At 41.4% G+C, this 16,870-nt stretch overlaps 1 protein-coding gene across 1 annotated transcript in view; it reads left to right on the forward strand.

The window, feature by feature from the left end:
* Positions 1–202: 202 nt before the first annotated feature.
* Positions 203–16,870, forward strand: part of SDHAF3 (succinate dehydrogenase complex assembly factor 3) — a 36,746-nt gene continuing 20,078 nt past the window's right edge. Inside the window, exon 1 of the mRNA XM_062567762.1 lies at positions 203–400. Within this exon, the coding sequence (XP_062423746.1) occupies positions 209–400 (192 nt within the window). The 5' untranslated portion in view covers positions 203–208. The remainder of the gene's footprint in view (positions 401–16,870) is intronic.

A 16,870-nucleotide genomic window follows, 5' to 3' on the forward strand; every position in this document is an offset into this window, starting at 1 on the left:
GCGGCCCCGCCCCCCGCGCGGCCCCGCCCCCCGCGCGGCCCCGCCCCCCCCGCGCGGCCCCGCCCCCCCCGCGCGGCCCCGCCCCCCCCCGCGCGGCCCCGCCCCCCCCGCGCGGCCCCGCCCCCCCCGCGCGGCCCCGCCCCCCCCGCGCGGCCCCGCCCCCCCCCGCGCGGCCGGCCCCGCCCCCCCCTCCCGCCGTGCCGCCGCCATGCCGGGCGGGCTGGGGCCGTCCCCCGCCGTCGCCGCCGCCGCGCGGGGCCTCTACCGGCGGATCCTGCTGCTGCACCGGGCGCTGCCGCCCGCCCTGCGGGCGCTGGGCGACCGCTACGTGAGGGAGGAGTTCCGGAGGCACAAGGCGGTCGGGCCCGCCGAGGCGCAGCGCTTCCTGCGGGAATGGGAGGCAAGTGCCCGCCGGGGCCGCCCCCGGCCGCCCCGGGCTCGGGCGCGGGCTCCGCGCCGGCCCCGCCGCCGCCGCCGCCCCTGAGCGGCGCTCGCCTCCCGCGGGGGAGCCGCGGGGCGGCGCTGGCGGGGCGGCGCGGCCGGCCGCGCTGCCGCGCGCGGTGTGAAGCAGGCCGAGGCTGGCGGGCAGGCCGCCCGGTGGCCCGCTCCTCCCGGGCCGCTGTCGTAGATGTTCCCGCCGGACACCTGCGAATCGCCCCCGGTTCCCTCGCCCGGCATCGCGGCTAGGCCTGGGCCCCAGGAGGAGCGGCTGCCTGGAGCCGCGCCCGTGGGCACGCGCGTGTGCAAGCAAGGGCCGGCCCGCCGCCCGCCGCAGAAAGGCCCGCGGGGGCGTCCCGGGCCGGCCCGTGGCGGCCGGCCCGCTCCCGCGGCCTCGTCCCGCTGCTGGCCGTCCCCGCCAGCCGTCCGTCGTCTGCCCTGGCAGCGGCGGCGTTGCGTTGTTTACGGAGATGAACCAGAAAAAGGAAAAACATGAATAGCTGTTAATTCTGTTGGTACTCGTTACCTCTCACTTACATTGCTGATTCTTGTGGTTGTATCTGTCTGAAAAGTAAAATTCCTGGTCTGTAATTCTGTTTCTCTCCTCCGGCCATCTTTTATGGGTCTTACTTTTTTGCCTTAACTATATTTAACCATATATATATAGAATAACTTTGCATGTGTATGTGTATTGTATATTTATACAACTGCATGTACAGATAATTGTATAATTATACTTAAATAATTGCATACGTATAAATAGCTTCCACATGAACTTGTTTTTCATTCTTGAGTGATGCTTTAATCTTTTTTTAGTATGTTTCCAAAGGAAACAGGTCTTCGGTGAACATTCTTCTTCTTTCCCTCTGCCTCTCCCTGTAAACCTAGCAGTGGATTTTAACCAGACATGACAGAAAAGTGGGTATCTCAGAAATAATCAGGTAGTATCAAGTCTTGCGAAAATTGGCTTAGAGGGTGATTCTCTAGTGCTTTCTCCACATAACGGAGATGTTGTAGGTGCCTGTTAATAGACCCCAAAAATCCTCATGAAAAGGAAATTTACAGATATTTCATCAGAGGAAGAAAACCTCAATTGGAGCTTGAAAAAAAGTATGAGAGACACATCTATAGACAACTAAGCTTCACTGATTTTTATATTCACTGAACTACCTCTTTGGTAGTATTTTTTTAAATCTTGATATTATTTTCCTTTCTGTGGAGTTTGTATTTAACTCTGTCTTGAGAATTGGTTAGAATAGGTAGGGTACAATGCTTCCAGATTTAGCGATAGGAGGGTAATAGGCAGATGTCTGACTCATCTCTTCTACGCACTATAACTAAAATCTTGCCAGCAGAACAGTTCCATTAGTTTTGCACTGAGATGTCAAAAATCAGTGGGGAAAATATTGCTTGATATTCTCTTTGGATAAAAGGTCTAAATATATTTTAGTTGCCTCTTGCCAACTGATAGATCCTGAAATCAGAAATTTTATATCTCCCTCTCAAATGCCTGATGCTATTACAATTTTCACTTGCAGTTTATTGTATATTGGCAAAATGTTTCTGCATCACTGCTTGCAGTTTTAACATGAGATAAGAAAAGTCACAGGTTACAATTTTCCATGCTAGAATTTTTCTTAAAAACCGTTCTTTAAAAGGAACAAATTTTTTTAAAATGATGCATCTTTGGTCACATTTGAGAAGCAAAAGGAGCGAAAATATTTTCCAACCAAAAAAGTAGATTATATGGAAATCTGGGAGGAAAAAAAAGATTGCAAGGAACAGAATCTGATGAATTTTGAAATCTTACATTTACTGCTAATAGTTATGATATGTTCAGGAAAAAAAAAACTAAGTTTAGTATCAGGGTGTGTGGATATAAAGAACCTTTCAAATACATCTCACTTCTGAGAAGATGCTGAGAGAGATTAACTGAGATGAGTGACTCTTCTCTTTCCTTTAATCTTATGTTTTGTATTCCTCCTCTCCCCCCAACCCAAATCATTATCCATTTCAAAGGTAGAATTTCTAAATCAGACACTGACATTTTTTGGCCTGTGGGATATCTTAGAATATGTTATGTTTCCCAGATCCTTGAAGACTTGAACTAGACAATATGTTATGTTTCCCAGATCCTTGAAGACTTGAACTAGACAACTGGGGAGCCTGGACTCTGGAATTAAACTTGCATTAGATAACTACAAAAGAGGTTCTAAGTGATTTTGGAGTTCTTGTTGCACCCTTCCAACAGGTCACTGTTTGGTTTCTTTATTTTAATTTGAAGTAGACTGGAGGCTCCTGAGTGGTTACTGGAAAACAACAGTGAAGCTGTGTCTGGTACTTGAAAGGCATATGAATCACAGCAGTGCACAAAGCTCTAACCTTCTACTTTATGTGTGTGAACCATCACTGTATTTCTTCCCTCCCTATTTTTTCTTAAAAAAACAAAACACACAAAAACAACAAATCCCATCCAAACTCAACTGCTACAACATTAATGCAAAGTGATATTTTTAATCAGTGCTCAGGTTTAGCCATTATTTGGGGAAAAATGCAAAAGTTGCAGCTCTGATAATGGTCTTTTGGTGTGTTGCACATGTGAAGCGTTTTTGTTCTTGACTTGTTTGTTGTGATATGCATATGCCTTAATGCATATACTTTAGGGTTCTAAATATACCTCTTCAACCCAGGAAAAGTCTTTCCTTGTGTCTTCTATTCCATGCAAGTTGTAAGTTACAAAGTGATATGATGTACCATATTACAGAAAACCAGTATTTGTGATTTTATATTTAAATATTATATCTTAATGCATATTATCAAACTTAAGATTTTAAGTATGATTGCATCAATATTGCTTAACTTTGTACCAGGACTTCAATATGAAGTGTGATCTTAATATGCTGTTGTGTATGCTTTTTGAATGAAATTTCTAATGATTTTAACATAGAACTAATTGACTTTTGTTAGAACTCTTCTGGCTGAGGTCTCAGTCAGACCTTCTGCATGAGGGAGATACCTGAGTATACTTTAATAAGTAGAAATTGTCAGGTGGGCTACGTTGCTAGTAGAAGATGAAACAGTGTAGGTGTACTGAAGGTCACTGGATGGGTTCATAGTCTGTGTTTGTGTGGTGCCTTCCTGTCCTCCGATTTAATTCCTATTTAGTTTAGGAAAATTAATAGTTTACATAGTTTCTGGCTTAGTTGGTTCAGTTACTTTCCAGTTTAGTTAACTGGAAAGTTAAACTGTTTAGTTAACTGTTGTGGTGTTTTAATAACAAGTTAGAGCTACTCCAAGCAAACTTTTTTTTTTTCCCTCAACTTTATTTGACTCAGTGCTGATTCAAGGGAACTGGGAACATTGATTTTTTATCAAGAAAATCAAGCCATGCAAATTCCCTTTGTATCTTGTGGAACATATGTTGAAATGTTAACAGTAAAATCCTGAAACAGGAGTTTATTGTTTAAAAACTAAAAAAAAAAATGTTAGAAGGATCTTAATTTTACAGTGCATTCAAGCAATTGTAACTTTTAGTACTGCTGTAGTCCTTTAATATTACAGTGTTACATTGCTGTTGGGATGAGTCCAAATCTTGCTATAGAACCTGAATATGCAATCTAGTTCTCCAGTAAGGGTACAGTCACTTTGAATACACTTACAGTGCACAAAAATACAAATGGAGCACTAAAGGGAGATTTATAAGATTAACTTTAAACAGAAAAGAAGAAAAGAGATGAAAGAGTCTCCAACAGTGTTGTCGTAGTATGTGAATGATTCTAGAAGAACTTCCATACTGCCCTTATATTTCTGCAATACCATTTTGACTTGGAGATGAGAAAGTAGATGAGAAAGGATCCCCTAGTTTGCTGTCTAGAGGAAGTGAGAGACTTATTGTTAGAACTCAGTCTTGTAGCTCAAAATTTAGGTGGCTTATCTCATTTTATGGGAAATCTAAACTGTCGTGTTTGCATTTACAAAGTATGGAAGCTATCCTGTGACTATTAAGAGTACTTAAGTAAATGAGACTGACAGATATAGTCTGCAAGTATATTTTAAATTTATATAAAAGTAGAAAAATATAAAATTTGCCTTTTTTTGTAGCATTGATGTTTGAGTAATAGTTTACATATTGAAACCCAGTGGGAAATATTAAAAGGAGCTGCAAAGAAAGCAAGCATTGTTCAGAAATTATAGTTGTTTAGGTAGCTTCAAATTAAGTATATCAATAATTAATATATGTTCCTTTCTATTTTCTAAATATTTAATATTTTAATTAAAATAATTGGCACTCGTCAACAAGAGGTGGCTGATATAATTAGATTGATAGTGATTATTACTTTGGAATGCTATTCAATTAATGTTGACAGATATGATAAGTAAATTAGTCCAACTGTCTTCTAAATCATGTGGTAACTGATGAGAATGCTTTACTTAAACACAGATAATGTTAAGATACTATTGATTACTTAGCTCCAGGTTACACGTGATACAATGTAGAATATTCAGCTAATTAATTTAAATAATCATTTGTCTTACATCATCTAATTGAATTGTTCTCCTTTTAATTTTTGAAGCCTGTCCTTACATACTTACCTTATTTAGAAAGACTAACCCTGTAGACAGGAGGGGCTGGACCAGCTAGAGTTGAGGCAGAATCATTCTGCAGAATTGCATGACATTTGCTCACATGTAATAGATTGAATAAATTGCCGTTGAAATGTTTTGGCCTCTCTTGATTCTGGAAGCCTTTTTGTAAGCTTTCAAATTAACTGAGACTGATTTGAGACCTGGCAGCTGCTGTTGTACGCTGAGAATGATGATCATTTTTTGTTCCTGATAACAAATGTACGTGCATTTAGTAAAACTCAGGTGGAATTTGCCTCTGTTTCTGCCTGGGGGATCTGGTCATTTAACCTTAGCTGCTCAAGAATTGCTTTTTTTTTCCAATTGGTATCATATCAGATATGATAGAAATAATTATCATTGATTATACTTGTTTTAAATTGCCTTGCTTGCAATGTCTAGTTTGCTGGGATGATTGTGGGATGTTCTCATAATATTTCCTAGGGCATATAGCAACTGGAATTGAACTGGCCCAAGAATGGGACATTTGGATTGCCTTATGGACTGTCTTCCAGTAAATATATAGGTTGAATAAGTTAAAAACTGCTAACTTTCTGTTTTCTGCTCTAAGTTTCAGTGAAGTACATTATATAAGTGATCTTTTCTTTGCCTGACAATGAAATACATTTTGAAAATGAAATATGATTTTAAGGTTTCTGCCATTTTATGGCTTTAACAAAAAATTGTGAAATAGGATTCGGGAGTAGTATTTCACTGTAACGTTACTGGATACTTTGGAACTTGCTTTTAGCGATATTATGGCTATCTGGATGAAAGCCTTCATATTAAGACTAAATTCCTATTGAGACTTATATATTCAGCTCTCGCTTAGAGTGTTCACTGGATATTAATTTGTAAGGACTAAATTGGAGACAATTTCCTTGATTTTCTTTGATACTTCTCAAAAGAGAGGAAATAATTCCTCCTTTTTCTGAGTGCCTTGTAGTTGTGGCTGATAAACGAGGGAGCCTGGGGCACCGAGGGAATCCGCCTGCTGCTCTGACCTGCCGCCTGGGGTGCCTGCGTTGGCGTAAGCGCTGGAACCCGCCTGTGCGCGGGGGCGTTTTTGCCTTGGAACACGCATAATTTGCTAAGTTTCCTGAAACGGCATTCATGTGTGTTGATCACTTGGACCAAAAAGAAAGAAAAGCAACGGTTGACCAAAAGGTCCCTACAGCACACTTTCACACTAACCTCATCTTAATGATATGGCTTCACTTCCATCCTTTGAGTTCTCCTTCAAGTTCAGATTCAGAAGCAGGAGTTAAGGGCTGCTTCTTTTTCCATGAGAATCCGTACAGTCTGGGAGCTGGGTCATGCCGGGAGACTTTGGGTAACCTGTTGGATACGGCTAGTGTGTGGTACACATCTGGCATAGGAAGGGGCATTCAGTATTTCTCGTACGGAAAGTGGGAAAATTCCAATTATTGAGCAGGGTGGCCTGCTCACTAGCAAGGCCAGTAAGTTGTTTTTTTTTTTTTTTTATTATTATTTCTCTGTGTGTGTTGGTGTGGTATAGCATTTGATTAACTTATTTTGTTTAGCTTTTACATATAAATGCACTGCCTTTGTGTGTGTGCGTGTACTGTTTCAATCAATAACAGTGCGGTCTAAAGTTAATGGAAAATAAGATGTAAAGGCAAATGTAAGATTTTTTGTTTGTTACAGACCTTTACTCTATTTCTCAAATTCAAAATTGTGTAAGCTGTGTCGTCAGTGTTCTTAATACTTCTATACTGTTGCTATATCATTTATCTATATATTACTGTTCGTATATATCCATATAGCTAGTCAGATGGCTGTCCCAATTGCTGTGCCTGTCTGCTAGCAGAAGTTTTTATTTCTAACTCTTTTGGCACAACAGGAAAGAATTTGAGTCATTGGGGTCACATTGGTCAGTAATGTCAGCCACTGCTGTATGCGTCACTTCAGGTTATAATAAATTGCAGGGTAGATTCCTTTGAACTGATGGAACTTTGTATAAATATGTGATGTGCAAATGAATTTAAAAATTTCGGATGATTTGATTGCTACATATCTTTGTAAAATATATAGCAATTATTTAATATTGAAAATGTGATATTAATTAAATCCAAACTGAAATTTTTTGTGGGAGTACAGCAATTTTTATTAGCTATAACACAGATTTAAAAGTTTAAATTGCTGTAGAAGTGGGATAAATCTCTAATATGCAGAACATTTTTTTCCTTATGTTTAATAGCACTTGCTTGGGAAGTCTGCAGGACCTTTAAGATTCTAAGGTATGACAGGATGTTCTCTATATGCCTGCTAATTGATACTTTCCTAATGAATACAGATTCATAGCGGGCAACATATCTCTAAGAAAATAGCATTAAATAATCAGACACTATAGAAACACAACCAGCAATGGAACATTTACAGAATTGTCATTTTAAAAGATAATTCAGGTTTCCATCTAGTGGTGGTATAAAATTTGGTCCAAATCATAGGAGATGCAGCATATGCATAACCATGCTATCTATAATATATCTTAGTACTTTTAAAATGTTATTTGAAACTCAATAAATCAAAAACTTCTGTACATAGATTATATACACAATTGCATGTAATCTTAAAAAATATATTCATAATGTTCAAGATTTTTTTTTGTGATGTGCATTCAGATTCCTGAGTATTCCTTTTATGTAGGAGATTATCTTCTCATTTGCTGCAAATTAAACTGATTCTGCTTTTTTCCACATTCCTTGACAACCTTTTCAAAGTTTAACTGAATACAGATCTATGGGGAAAAAAGGTCAATGTTTTTAAAAGTTGTCTTTAAGTTGTATGTATGCAAGCAGAAGTCTTATTAGATTTCTTGTTTCCTCTTTGACTTAAGGAAAGAGGAGGAGGGAGGAGGCAGGCATTCTGATTGCTTTGTCTCCATTTCGATATTCCAAAACTAAGTATTTTTATTATTCAGTACAGTAGAACTTAGAAAGCCTTACCAGATTTGATTTTCAGATGAAGGTATGTATCCGTACTACGTGATACTCGATGGGAATGGTCCGTGTTGAAACTTTTTGTATCTGTACTACCTGATACTCCATGGGAATGGTCCGTGTTGTAACTTTTTGTATCCGTACTACCTGATACTTGGTGAGAATGGTCTAGTGTTATAACTTTTTAGTGCCTCAAACAATACCGCTGTGTTAAGCGGAATATGAATAAGTAACTAACAAGGCCTTGGAAATCTGTGAGAAAGAGCAGCGGTTGGTTACATATAGATTCTGAGGCTTCCAGCCACAGGATCACCATGAGAAGCAGTCAACATGAAGGTCAGAAGTTGAAGAGTAATGAAATAGCGACCCCCAAAGTCAAATGTGGCCCCTGAAATAAGTCTGCACGCGTGCGCAGTATCACAGCCCAGTTATGCAACCAGGGCGGAGTTGGGCTAGACTCCCTGCACTTGTTGGCCCCATGTGCTGGGACTCCCGCCTACCACGAGTAATCATAAATACAGGAATTTTTCTGAAGGAGAGGGAGGCTGCTACACAGCAGAGGACCACATTGTCTCCTCGGGGACGCCCCAAAAGATTGTGCCTGCCGACTCTCTTTCTCACCATGCAGACGATCGGGACAAGCATTGGGGTGGTCCTTCTCGAGATTACCATTGGGTTGGTCTGTTTGTAAGTATCTACTGATAAACTGCTTGCTACTGAAGAGTGTTTGTGTGTGTGTGTGTGTGTGTGTGAGTTTGTGCTGGCTGGCCAAACCGGATGTTTGGCCCCCGGGAATCTAACTAGAACAGGATAATATCCAGATAACTGACTGACAGATCTTTTGGACTTTCTTGTGTTTTAAGGTGATGTAGTAGGTCAGGCAAACAAACTGGATGTAAATTGGAATTACAGATTTACAAGGATTTCTAGTTTATGTTTTAATGACACCCTCCTTCTAGCATTAGTTACTTGTGTAAATATTGCCAGCTTGTAGTGTTTTGTGAGCATGGTAGGTTTTGCTGTGTTTTCAAAGCATTTCCAGTATCAACACTGTAAACTGCCAACTTTCCGCAAGTGCTGTCAAGTACCGTATTTTGTAATTACTGCAATAACATTATGAGTGCTGTAATTGCATATACTGTATGGATATGCTTTTCTGTCCTGTGTAGACACAAAATTGATATTTTCTGTGAGTTAAAATGGAATCTGGAGCACTTCTAAATAACAGATTCTGATTTTTTTATTATTAAAAAGAGCATCATATTAAGTATCTACACAAGTGCCATTGTATAATTTACAGAATTTTTAAGGCCCTGAATTTGTATTTTGCATTTAAATAGAGAGCAGTACTTAAGATACTTTGATGCGTGTGGAACCATGAAAGAATCAAGGTGGTTCTTCTACAGTTCACTGTAATATGAATTCAGCTTATCAAATACATTTTCACAAGATGAACCTCAAAGTTTTGACTTCATAATCTTTAGTAGCTGCTTTATTTTAGCTGGCTCTCGTCATGGCAAAAGTTCTGGTTTAAGAGAGAAGCTACGTGAATGTATCCACAGCCATAGATCTTCTAACTGATCCTGCCGTTTATGCTGCCACTCAGTGTTTGGAATAGACTGAGCAGAAGATCTGTAAAACTCTCCCCACCCTGGCAGTAAGCAGCTAAATCAGTGCAATACCTTTTAATTTGATCTTGGTCCATCTTTCCAGAATGGCAACAACTGGTCTGCACCATGTAATTTCCCGTACTGTAATGGAATTTCTGAGTAATGTGAAATTGATACACTAGTTTTATGCCATTTTTTCTTCTTCCTGAATTATTCTATAGCTGCTACCATGATTTAGAGGAGAACTGTAACAGGTGATTGGGTCACTTCACAGTTGTCACTTTGTTCTTTTTCTGAATCTGAACCAGAACAAGCCTGGTGGAAGGGTGAGAATTTAAGATAACTCCACATCACCATTGCTTCTTTGAAGAAGTTGTAACTGAAAATATTGAATTGTATTGATGGTATTAATATCTGAACAGAATGGACCAGAGCTATTGATTTATTTTCTGTTGGTTGTCAGATATTTAGCTCGGAATCAGTGTCTTGCTATGTATCATTGCAGAGACTGTGCATGGATTACATAACTGAATTGAGTTTGTGTACCATTCAGTATATAGTAATATCAACTCTGCAATGTGTGTATTGGCAAAAGACTTCATATTTCATCGTGAATCTTTCAAACTCAGTCCTCTACTAACTAAATAAGTCTGTAACACCCTCATATGTAATTTGAAAGCTGATTTCTGAGTTTGATGGTACATAAAAGTATCTTTAGTAAGACTGCAGTTTTTGAAGTGTTCACATGATGGCAGCAAATGCTTATGTTTAACGGCTTGTTCCTGTACTAGAAAAAAGTAGGACTCTCAAGTTTTCAAATATAATCGAGTTAGAATTTTCACAGATTCAGTTTTTGTTAAAATGTATATTGAAATTCATTAAATTACTACTGCAGATTTTTGAGAAAACTTCTTAATTTTTAAAATTTACTGTAGTTTCCTCTTGATGTAGCTGTTACGGTCTCTTGTTATGCTTTCTGTTTTTGATTGGCATTGGGGTAGTTTGCTTTTTAGTATTTAATGTAGCTAGCTCTCTAATCCCCTGTTGGGGTAATGGGAACTTCTAACTCTGTCTTACCTCTCTGAGTTTTTCCCTGTCAGTCTACCTTCCAGTTCCCCAGTCATGCTGAAGTTTGCTTTTCTGAAGCTCATTACTGTTTTCCAGTTGCTCTCTCATCCTCCCTTCTTAAGAATGGTGATCTCTCATTTTGTGGTGATTTTCAGTGAAATTACTCTTCACAGTTAGATTTGAAGTTGAGCCAAGCCTGCTAGCAAGAACTAACCTAAAATAGGTATCCTTCATTAGCCTCGACTATATTTTTAAACCCAATTTGCCTGATCACATTCTAGCAGTTTAATAGACTATTAGTGCCTAAGTGTACATTTTCCAGCAGGTATTGATGTGATAAAAGCCCTTTCTTTTCTCCAGGTCACTTATTGGAATAATTCTGGGGGTTATTCAAAGTTTTCTGCTTGTTGTCTTGTTTAGGCAGTTCAACATATTTCAGCTTTTCCCTGGTACATTTATTAAGCCAGCTACTTTCTTCTTCCTGTAGTCCTAAACAGATGTATATTTCTGAACATACTGTATAGTATTTTGTTGTGTTTTTGTTTTTTCCTCATGAGTATCTGTCTTTGCAAGCTCTCATTTTATAATGTAGTTCAGTAATATAAGTTTTCCAACAAATGCTGTTGGCTCAGTGGCTGGACCAGTAGTGCCTCTGTCACTAATGTGCTTTGGAATCTGTGTGGAGATAACGTGTGTGCACTGCAGCTCCCTGGTTTTCACTTGAAGGCATCCAGTGTCTCGGCGGTAGAAGGGAGTTGAGATATGCTGTGACCAGATCCTCATCTAGGGGTCCTGGACAAAGGTCCTGCTGTGACAAGTCCTCCCTGAGAGAGGTATGAGGATACCAGGGCACAACTGGAACCGGTGTAAATGACTTTTCAGTGAGCCTAGTTTGTATTTACCAACAACAACCTTCCTTAATTTTTAAGTCTAACAGTTGAAGGTCTGCTGATCTTTCAAAATAAGTTTCAGTAATTTAATAACCGGCCAATTCTTCAGCTACAGATCTGATCATAGAATCATAGAATCAGTAAGGTTGGAAGGGACCTCCAGAGATCATCTAGTCCAACCTCCCTGCTCGGCAGGGTCACCTAGAGCATGTTAGACAGGGTTGCATCCAGGCGGGCCTTGAAGATCTCCAGAGAAGGAGACTCCACAACCACTCTGGGCAACCTGTGCCAGTGCTCCGTCACTCTCACAGGGAAGAAATTTCCCCTCACGCTCAGGCAGAACTTCCTGTGCTTCGATTTCTGCCCATTGCCTCTTGTCCTGTCACACGGGACAACTGAAAAGAGTTTGTCCCCGTCCCCTTGACACCCTCCCTTCAGGTACTTCTACTCATTGATAAGATCCCCCCTCAGTCTTCTCTTCCCCAGACTAAACAGGCCCAGCTCTCGCAGCCGTTCCTCATAGGGCAGGTGCTTCAGCCCTCAGATCATCTTTGTAGCCCTTCACTGGGCTCTCTCCAGTAGTTCCATGTCTCTCTTGTCCTGGGGAGCCCAGAACTGGACACAGTACTCGAGATGAGGCCTCCACAGGGCTGAGTAGAGGGGCAGGATCACCTCCCTTGACCTGCTGGCAACAGTCTTCCTAATACACCCCAGGATACCATTGGCTTTCTTGGCCGCAAGGGCACATTGCTGGCTCATGGGCAACTTGTCATCCACCAGCACTCCCAGCTCCTTCTCCACAGAGCTGCTCTCCAGCAGGTCAGCCCCCAGACTGTACTGGTGCCTAGGGTTATTTTTCCCTAGGTGCAGGACCCTGCACTTGCCCTTGTTGAACCTCATGAGGTTCCTCTCTGCCCAACTCTCCAGCCTGTCCAGGTCTCTCTGCATGGCAGCACAGCCCTCAGGTGTGTCAGTCACTCCTCCCAGCTTGGTATCATCAGCAAACTTGCTGAGGAGGCACTCTGTCCCCTCCTCCAGGTCATTGATGAACAAGTTGAACAGGATGGGGCCCAGTACGGAGCCCTACTGGTAGCCACAGGCCTCCAACTGGACTCCACACCACTGATGACGACCCTCTGAGCTCTGCCTTTCAGCCAGTTCTCAATCCACCTCACTATCCACTCATCTAACCCACACTTCCTGAGCTTATGTAGGAGGATGTTATGGTAGACAGTGTCAAAAGCCTTGCTGAAGTCAAGGTACACAACGTCCACTGCTCTCCCCTCGTCTACCCAGCCAGTCATTCCATCGTAGAAGGCTATCAGATTGGTTAAGCAGGATTTCCCCTTGGTGAATCCATGCTGATTACTCCTGATCACCTTCTTCTCCTCCATATGTCTGGAGATGACATCCAGAATGAGCTGTCCCATCACCTTTCCAGCGATGGAGGTGAGGCTGACCAGCCTATAGTGGCCTGGGTCCTCCTTCTTGCCCTTTTTGAAGAGTGGAGTGACATTGGCTTTCTTCCAGTCCTCAGGCACCTCTCCAGTTCTCCGTGGCTTTTCAAAGATGATGGAGAGTGGCCTGGCAACAACATCCACCAGCTCCCTCAGTACCCGTGGGTGCATCCCATCTGGGCCCATGGATTTGTGGATGTCTAGCCTGACCAGGTCTCTAATCCTTTCCTCCTCAACCAAAGGAAAGTCTTCCCTTCTCTGGACTCTCCCTCACGTCCAGGTTCTGGGATTCATGGGGGCTGCCCTTAGCAGTGAAGACTGAAGCAAAGCCGACATTCAGTAATTCTGCCTTCTCTGTATCCCTTGTCACCAGGGCCCCCCTCCCCCCCCCCCCAGTCAGTAGCAGGCCCACATTTTCCCTAGTGCACCTCTTGCTGCTGATGTATTTGAAGAAGCCCTTCCTGGTGTCCTTGACATCCCTTGCCACACTCAATTCCAACTGGGCCTTAGCCTTCCTCGCAGCATCTCTACATACTCTGACTGCATTCCTATAACTCTCCCAAGTAGCCTGTCCTCTCTTCCACATTCTGTGTACTCTTTTCTTCTGTCTGAATTTGGCCAAGAGCTCCTTGCTCACCCATGCAGGTCTCCTGCCCCTTATGCTGCACTTCTTACTCATAGGGATGCACCGCTCTTGAGCCTGGAGGAAGTGATGTTTGAATACCAGCCAGCTCTCCTGGACCCCCCTTCCTTCTAGGGCCTTAGTCCATGAGACTCCACCAAGTAAGTCTCTGAAGAGCCTGAAGTCCGTTCTCCTGAAGGCCAGGGTTGCAATCCTGCTTGTTGCCTTACTTCTTTCCTGCAGGATCCTGAACTCCACCATCTCGTGGTCACTGCAGTCAAGGCTGCCCCCAACCTTCACATCACTAACTAGTCCTTCTCTGTTGGTAAGGACAAGGTCCAGCAGGACACACTTCCTCGTAGGCTCCCCCACCATTTGCGACAAGAAGTTATCATCACTGCATTGCAGGAGCCTCCTGGACTGCTTGCGCCTTGCTGCGTAGTCCCTCCAGCAGATGTCAGGGTGGCTGAAGTCCCCCATGAGAACCAGGGCCTGTGATCGTGAGGCTGCTTCCAGCTGTCTACAGAAGGCCTCATCAACTTTCTCTTCCTGGTCAGGTGGCCTGTAGTAGACACCCACAACAGTGTCCCCCATGTGATGTCAGATGTCATACTTTAGTGATACTAAAAAGCACACCTTTGCTACTGTGGTATCAGGAGGGAGATAATTGACATAATAGCTTTCTACTCTGGTTTCGTCCTAGTGATTTGGCAGCTGAGAAGAGTCATTGCAAAATCCTGATCAGCCTCAGTAGTTGATAGCTTGAAGGAGATGGAACCTCAGTATTTAGACACAAAACTTTTTTAAAAAATAAGCAAATCTACTGAGCATGTTTGAACTGATTATATTTTGGAAGCGTATAGCTGTAGCCAAATATGAGGCATTTTCTTCACCAAAATGATAACAGATTTTTTTTATTAACACCAAATTTTGCAGAGTATGTTGGTATGTATTTGTGTTGGTATTAGATGATTCTGTTGAAGAGTAGGACTTTTTTAATAAATAAAAAAAACTATTCTACTTTTAATTCTTGGAAGTAGCTGAAACATTTAACCTGAATCTCTTCCTATTCTTTCTGTCTCTTTTAAAATGAATATTGCAATATGGCAGTCATCCACAAGGGAAATTTTAGCCCCAAAGGCTATAATCTGTCATAGTTGCAGGAACTGTGGATTGTAAAAATAGCATCATATGGGGAGTATAGCTCAACTTTAGGCTCTGGCACAAGAAGGTTGCTTTAAAATTAAGAATGTTTTAGTTTATGTTGAAATAGCTTATTTCTTTGTATGTGCTTCATTTACAGTTTAAATTTGATTTTACACTTAGAACTCATTGTAAGGCATACAGGAAAATATGGTATTCATTTGGTTTTCTTGCCCTCTTGAATTTTTAAATTCAATTGATTATTCATAGTGAAACCTGCTGCTAAGCTTTTTTAGCATCAGTTACAGTAAGTCATTTAAAGAATTTATTTAAGGAAGCCATGATATTAAGAGTTTTAATTAAATAGCAAATGTGCATCATGTCCTTAGTGGGTTACGAGGATGAGATCTCATGTAGCTGTATTTTTTTCCACTGGTGTTGTTGCTGACCTGCTAGTGAAAAGAAGTTTCATAGATAGCGTAACTGTGTCATTCTGGCAATATAGTAGCATCATTATAACTGAAAGAAGTTATGTTCTTAAGAAAAATGTCACCATGCTGTCAGTCAAGAAGAAAGTGAAAATTTCTTTGTGAATAATGTGAACTCTGACTTTTGATTGGCAAATCTGCCTGCAGATGCCACTGCTAAGCAGGAGACTGATATCCCAAAATTAACCGATAAAGGAAAATATTTGCGATAAACCTTGTTTCTAAGAAAGATTGACAGTTTGCCTGATATTGTCTTTGTTTTTCTTGATACGAATATATCAAGGTAAGAATATACTTGCAATATAAAATATTAAATAGATACATTTTAAAATTGAGCTGCTTAAAGTGTTTTTGGTTTCCTGCTGGTGCATGAAACCAAGGTAGTGAAAATGGCAGTATGTAGAGTAAGCTGCTTGTGTTCTTCAGCATTTTCTGATAGCTGTGTTGAACAGTATTTCAGCTAAATATCTGATGACCCTTCGTGAAGTTTATGTCTCAGCCTGACGAGGTCCCTCTGAATGGCAGCACAACCCTCTGGTGTATCTGCCGCTCCTCCAAGTTTTGTGCCATGTGCGAACTTGCTGAGGGTACATTTTCTCCCATCATCCAGGTCATTAGTGAAGGTGTTAAACAGTCTTGGCCCCAGTATCAGCTCCTGGGAGGGCACCACTGGTACTGGCCTCTAGCTGAACTTTGTGCTGCTTATCACCACCCTTTGCGCCCAGCGGTTCAGCTGGTTTTCAGTCAACCTCCCTATCTGCTTATCTAGCCCACATTTCATCAGTGTGTCTGAGGACTTTGTGGGAGACAGTGTTAAAAAACTTTCTTAAAGACGATGTAAACAATGTAAACATCCACTGCTCTCCCCTTATCCACCAAAGCAGTCATCTCATCGTAAAGACTGTGAGATTGAGATTTGAGAATTTTTTATTGGCATTTGTTTAATAAATGCTTAACCAATAACCCATTTGTTACTAATAAAGGATAATGTGGAGTTTTTCAGGGTTATGGACCTTATTTTTGTATCCACCCTAAGTTTTTTTCCTAGGAAGTTTTCTATTCTGCATTTTATTCTATTCATGTCAGTTTTGACTTTGATGTTGCAACAAGCTTGCCTCTCTTTGTAAAGATATTTCCTATAGCATTATCTAATGTCAACTATTTGGTATTAAGTGGCTAACACTGAATTTTGTAGGTGTTAATTATTTCCTTCCCTCTAGGATTTTTTTTGTCTGTGTGTGTATGTAGATGTAGATGTACATATGTATATAGGTACACATGCTGTACATGTATATATTAGGAGCTTAGTGCCTGTTTACTTCTTTTGCTGTTTAGTATATATGACCTTAAGCAAAGCCTGTTGAAATCCTAAGAAGATTTCAGTGAGCAATTCTAAAATTGTAGAGGCAGATCATCTTCTCAATGGACAGAAGCAGCATTGTGTTGCCTCCTGTACATAGGTATTTCAAAATATTTTTTAGGTCACCTAATTGGTAAAGTCAGTCACAACAAAACTGAAAATGTTGACCTTATTTTTCTGAATTTACTATGGCAGAGACGTCCATCAT

This window comes from Rhea pennata, chromosome 2 (genome assembly GCF_028389875.1).
Source record: "Rhea pennata isolate bPtePen1 chromosome 2, bPtePen1.pri, whole genome shotgun sequence".
Classification (NCBI taxonomy): Eukaryota; Metazoa; Chordata; class Aves; order Rheiformes; family Rheidae; genus Rhea; species Rhea pennata.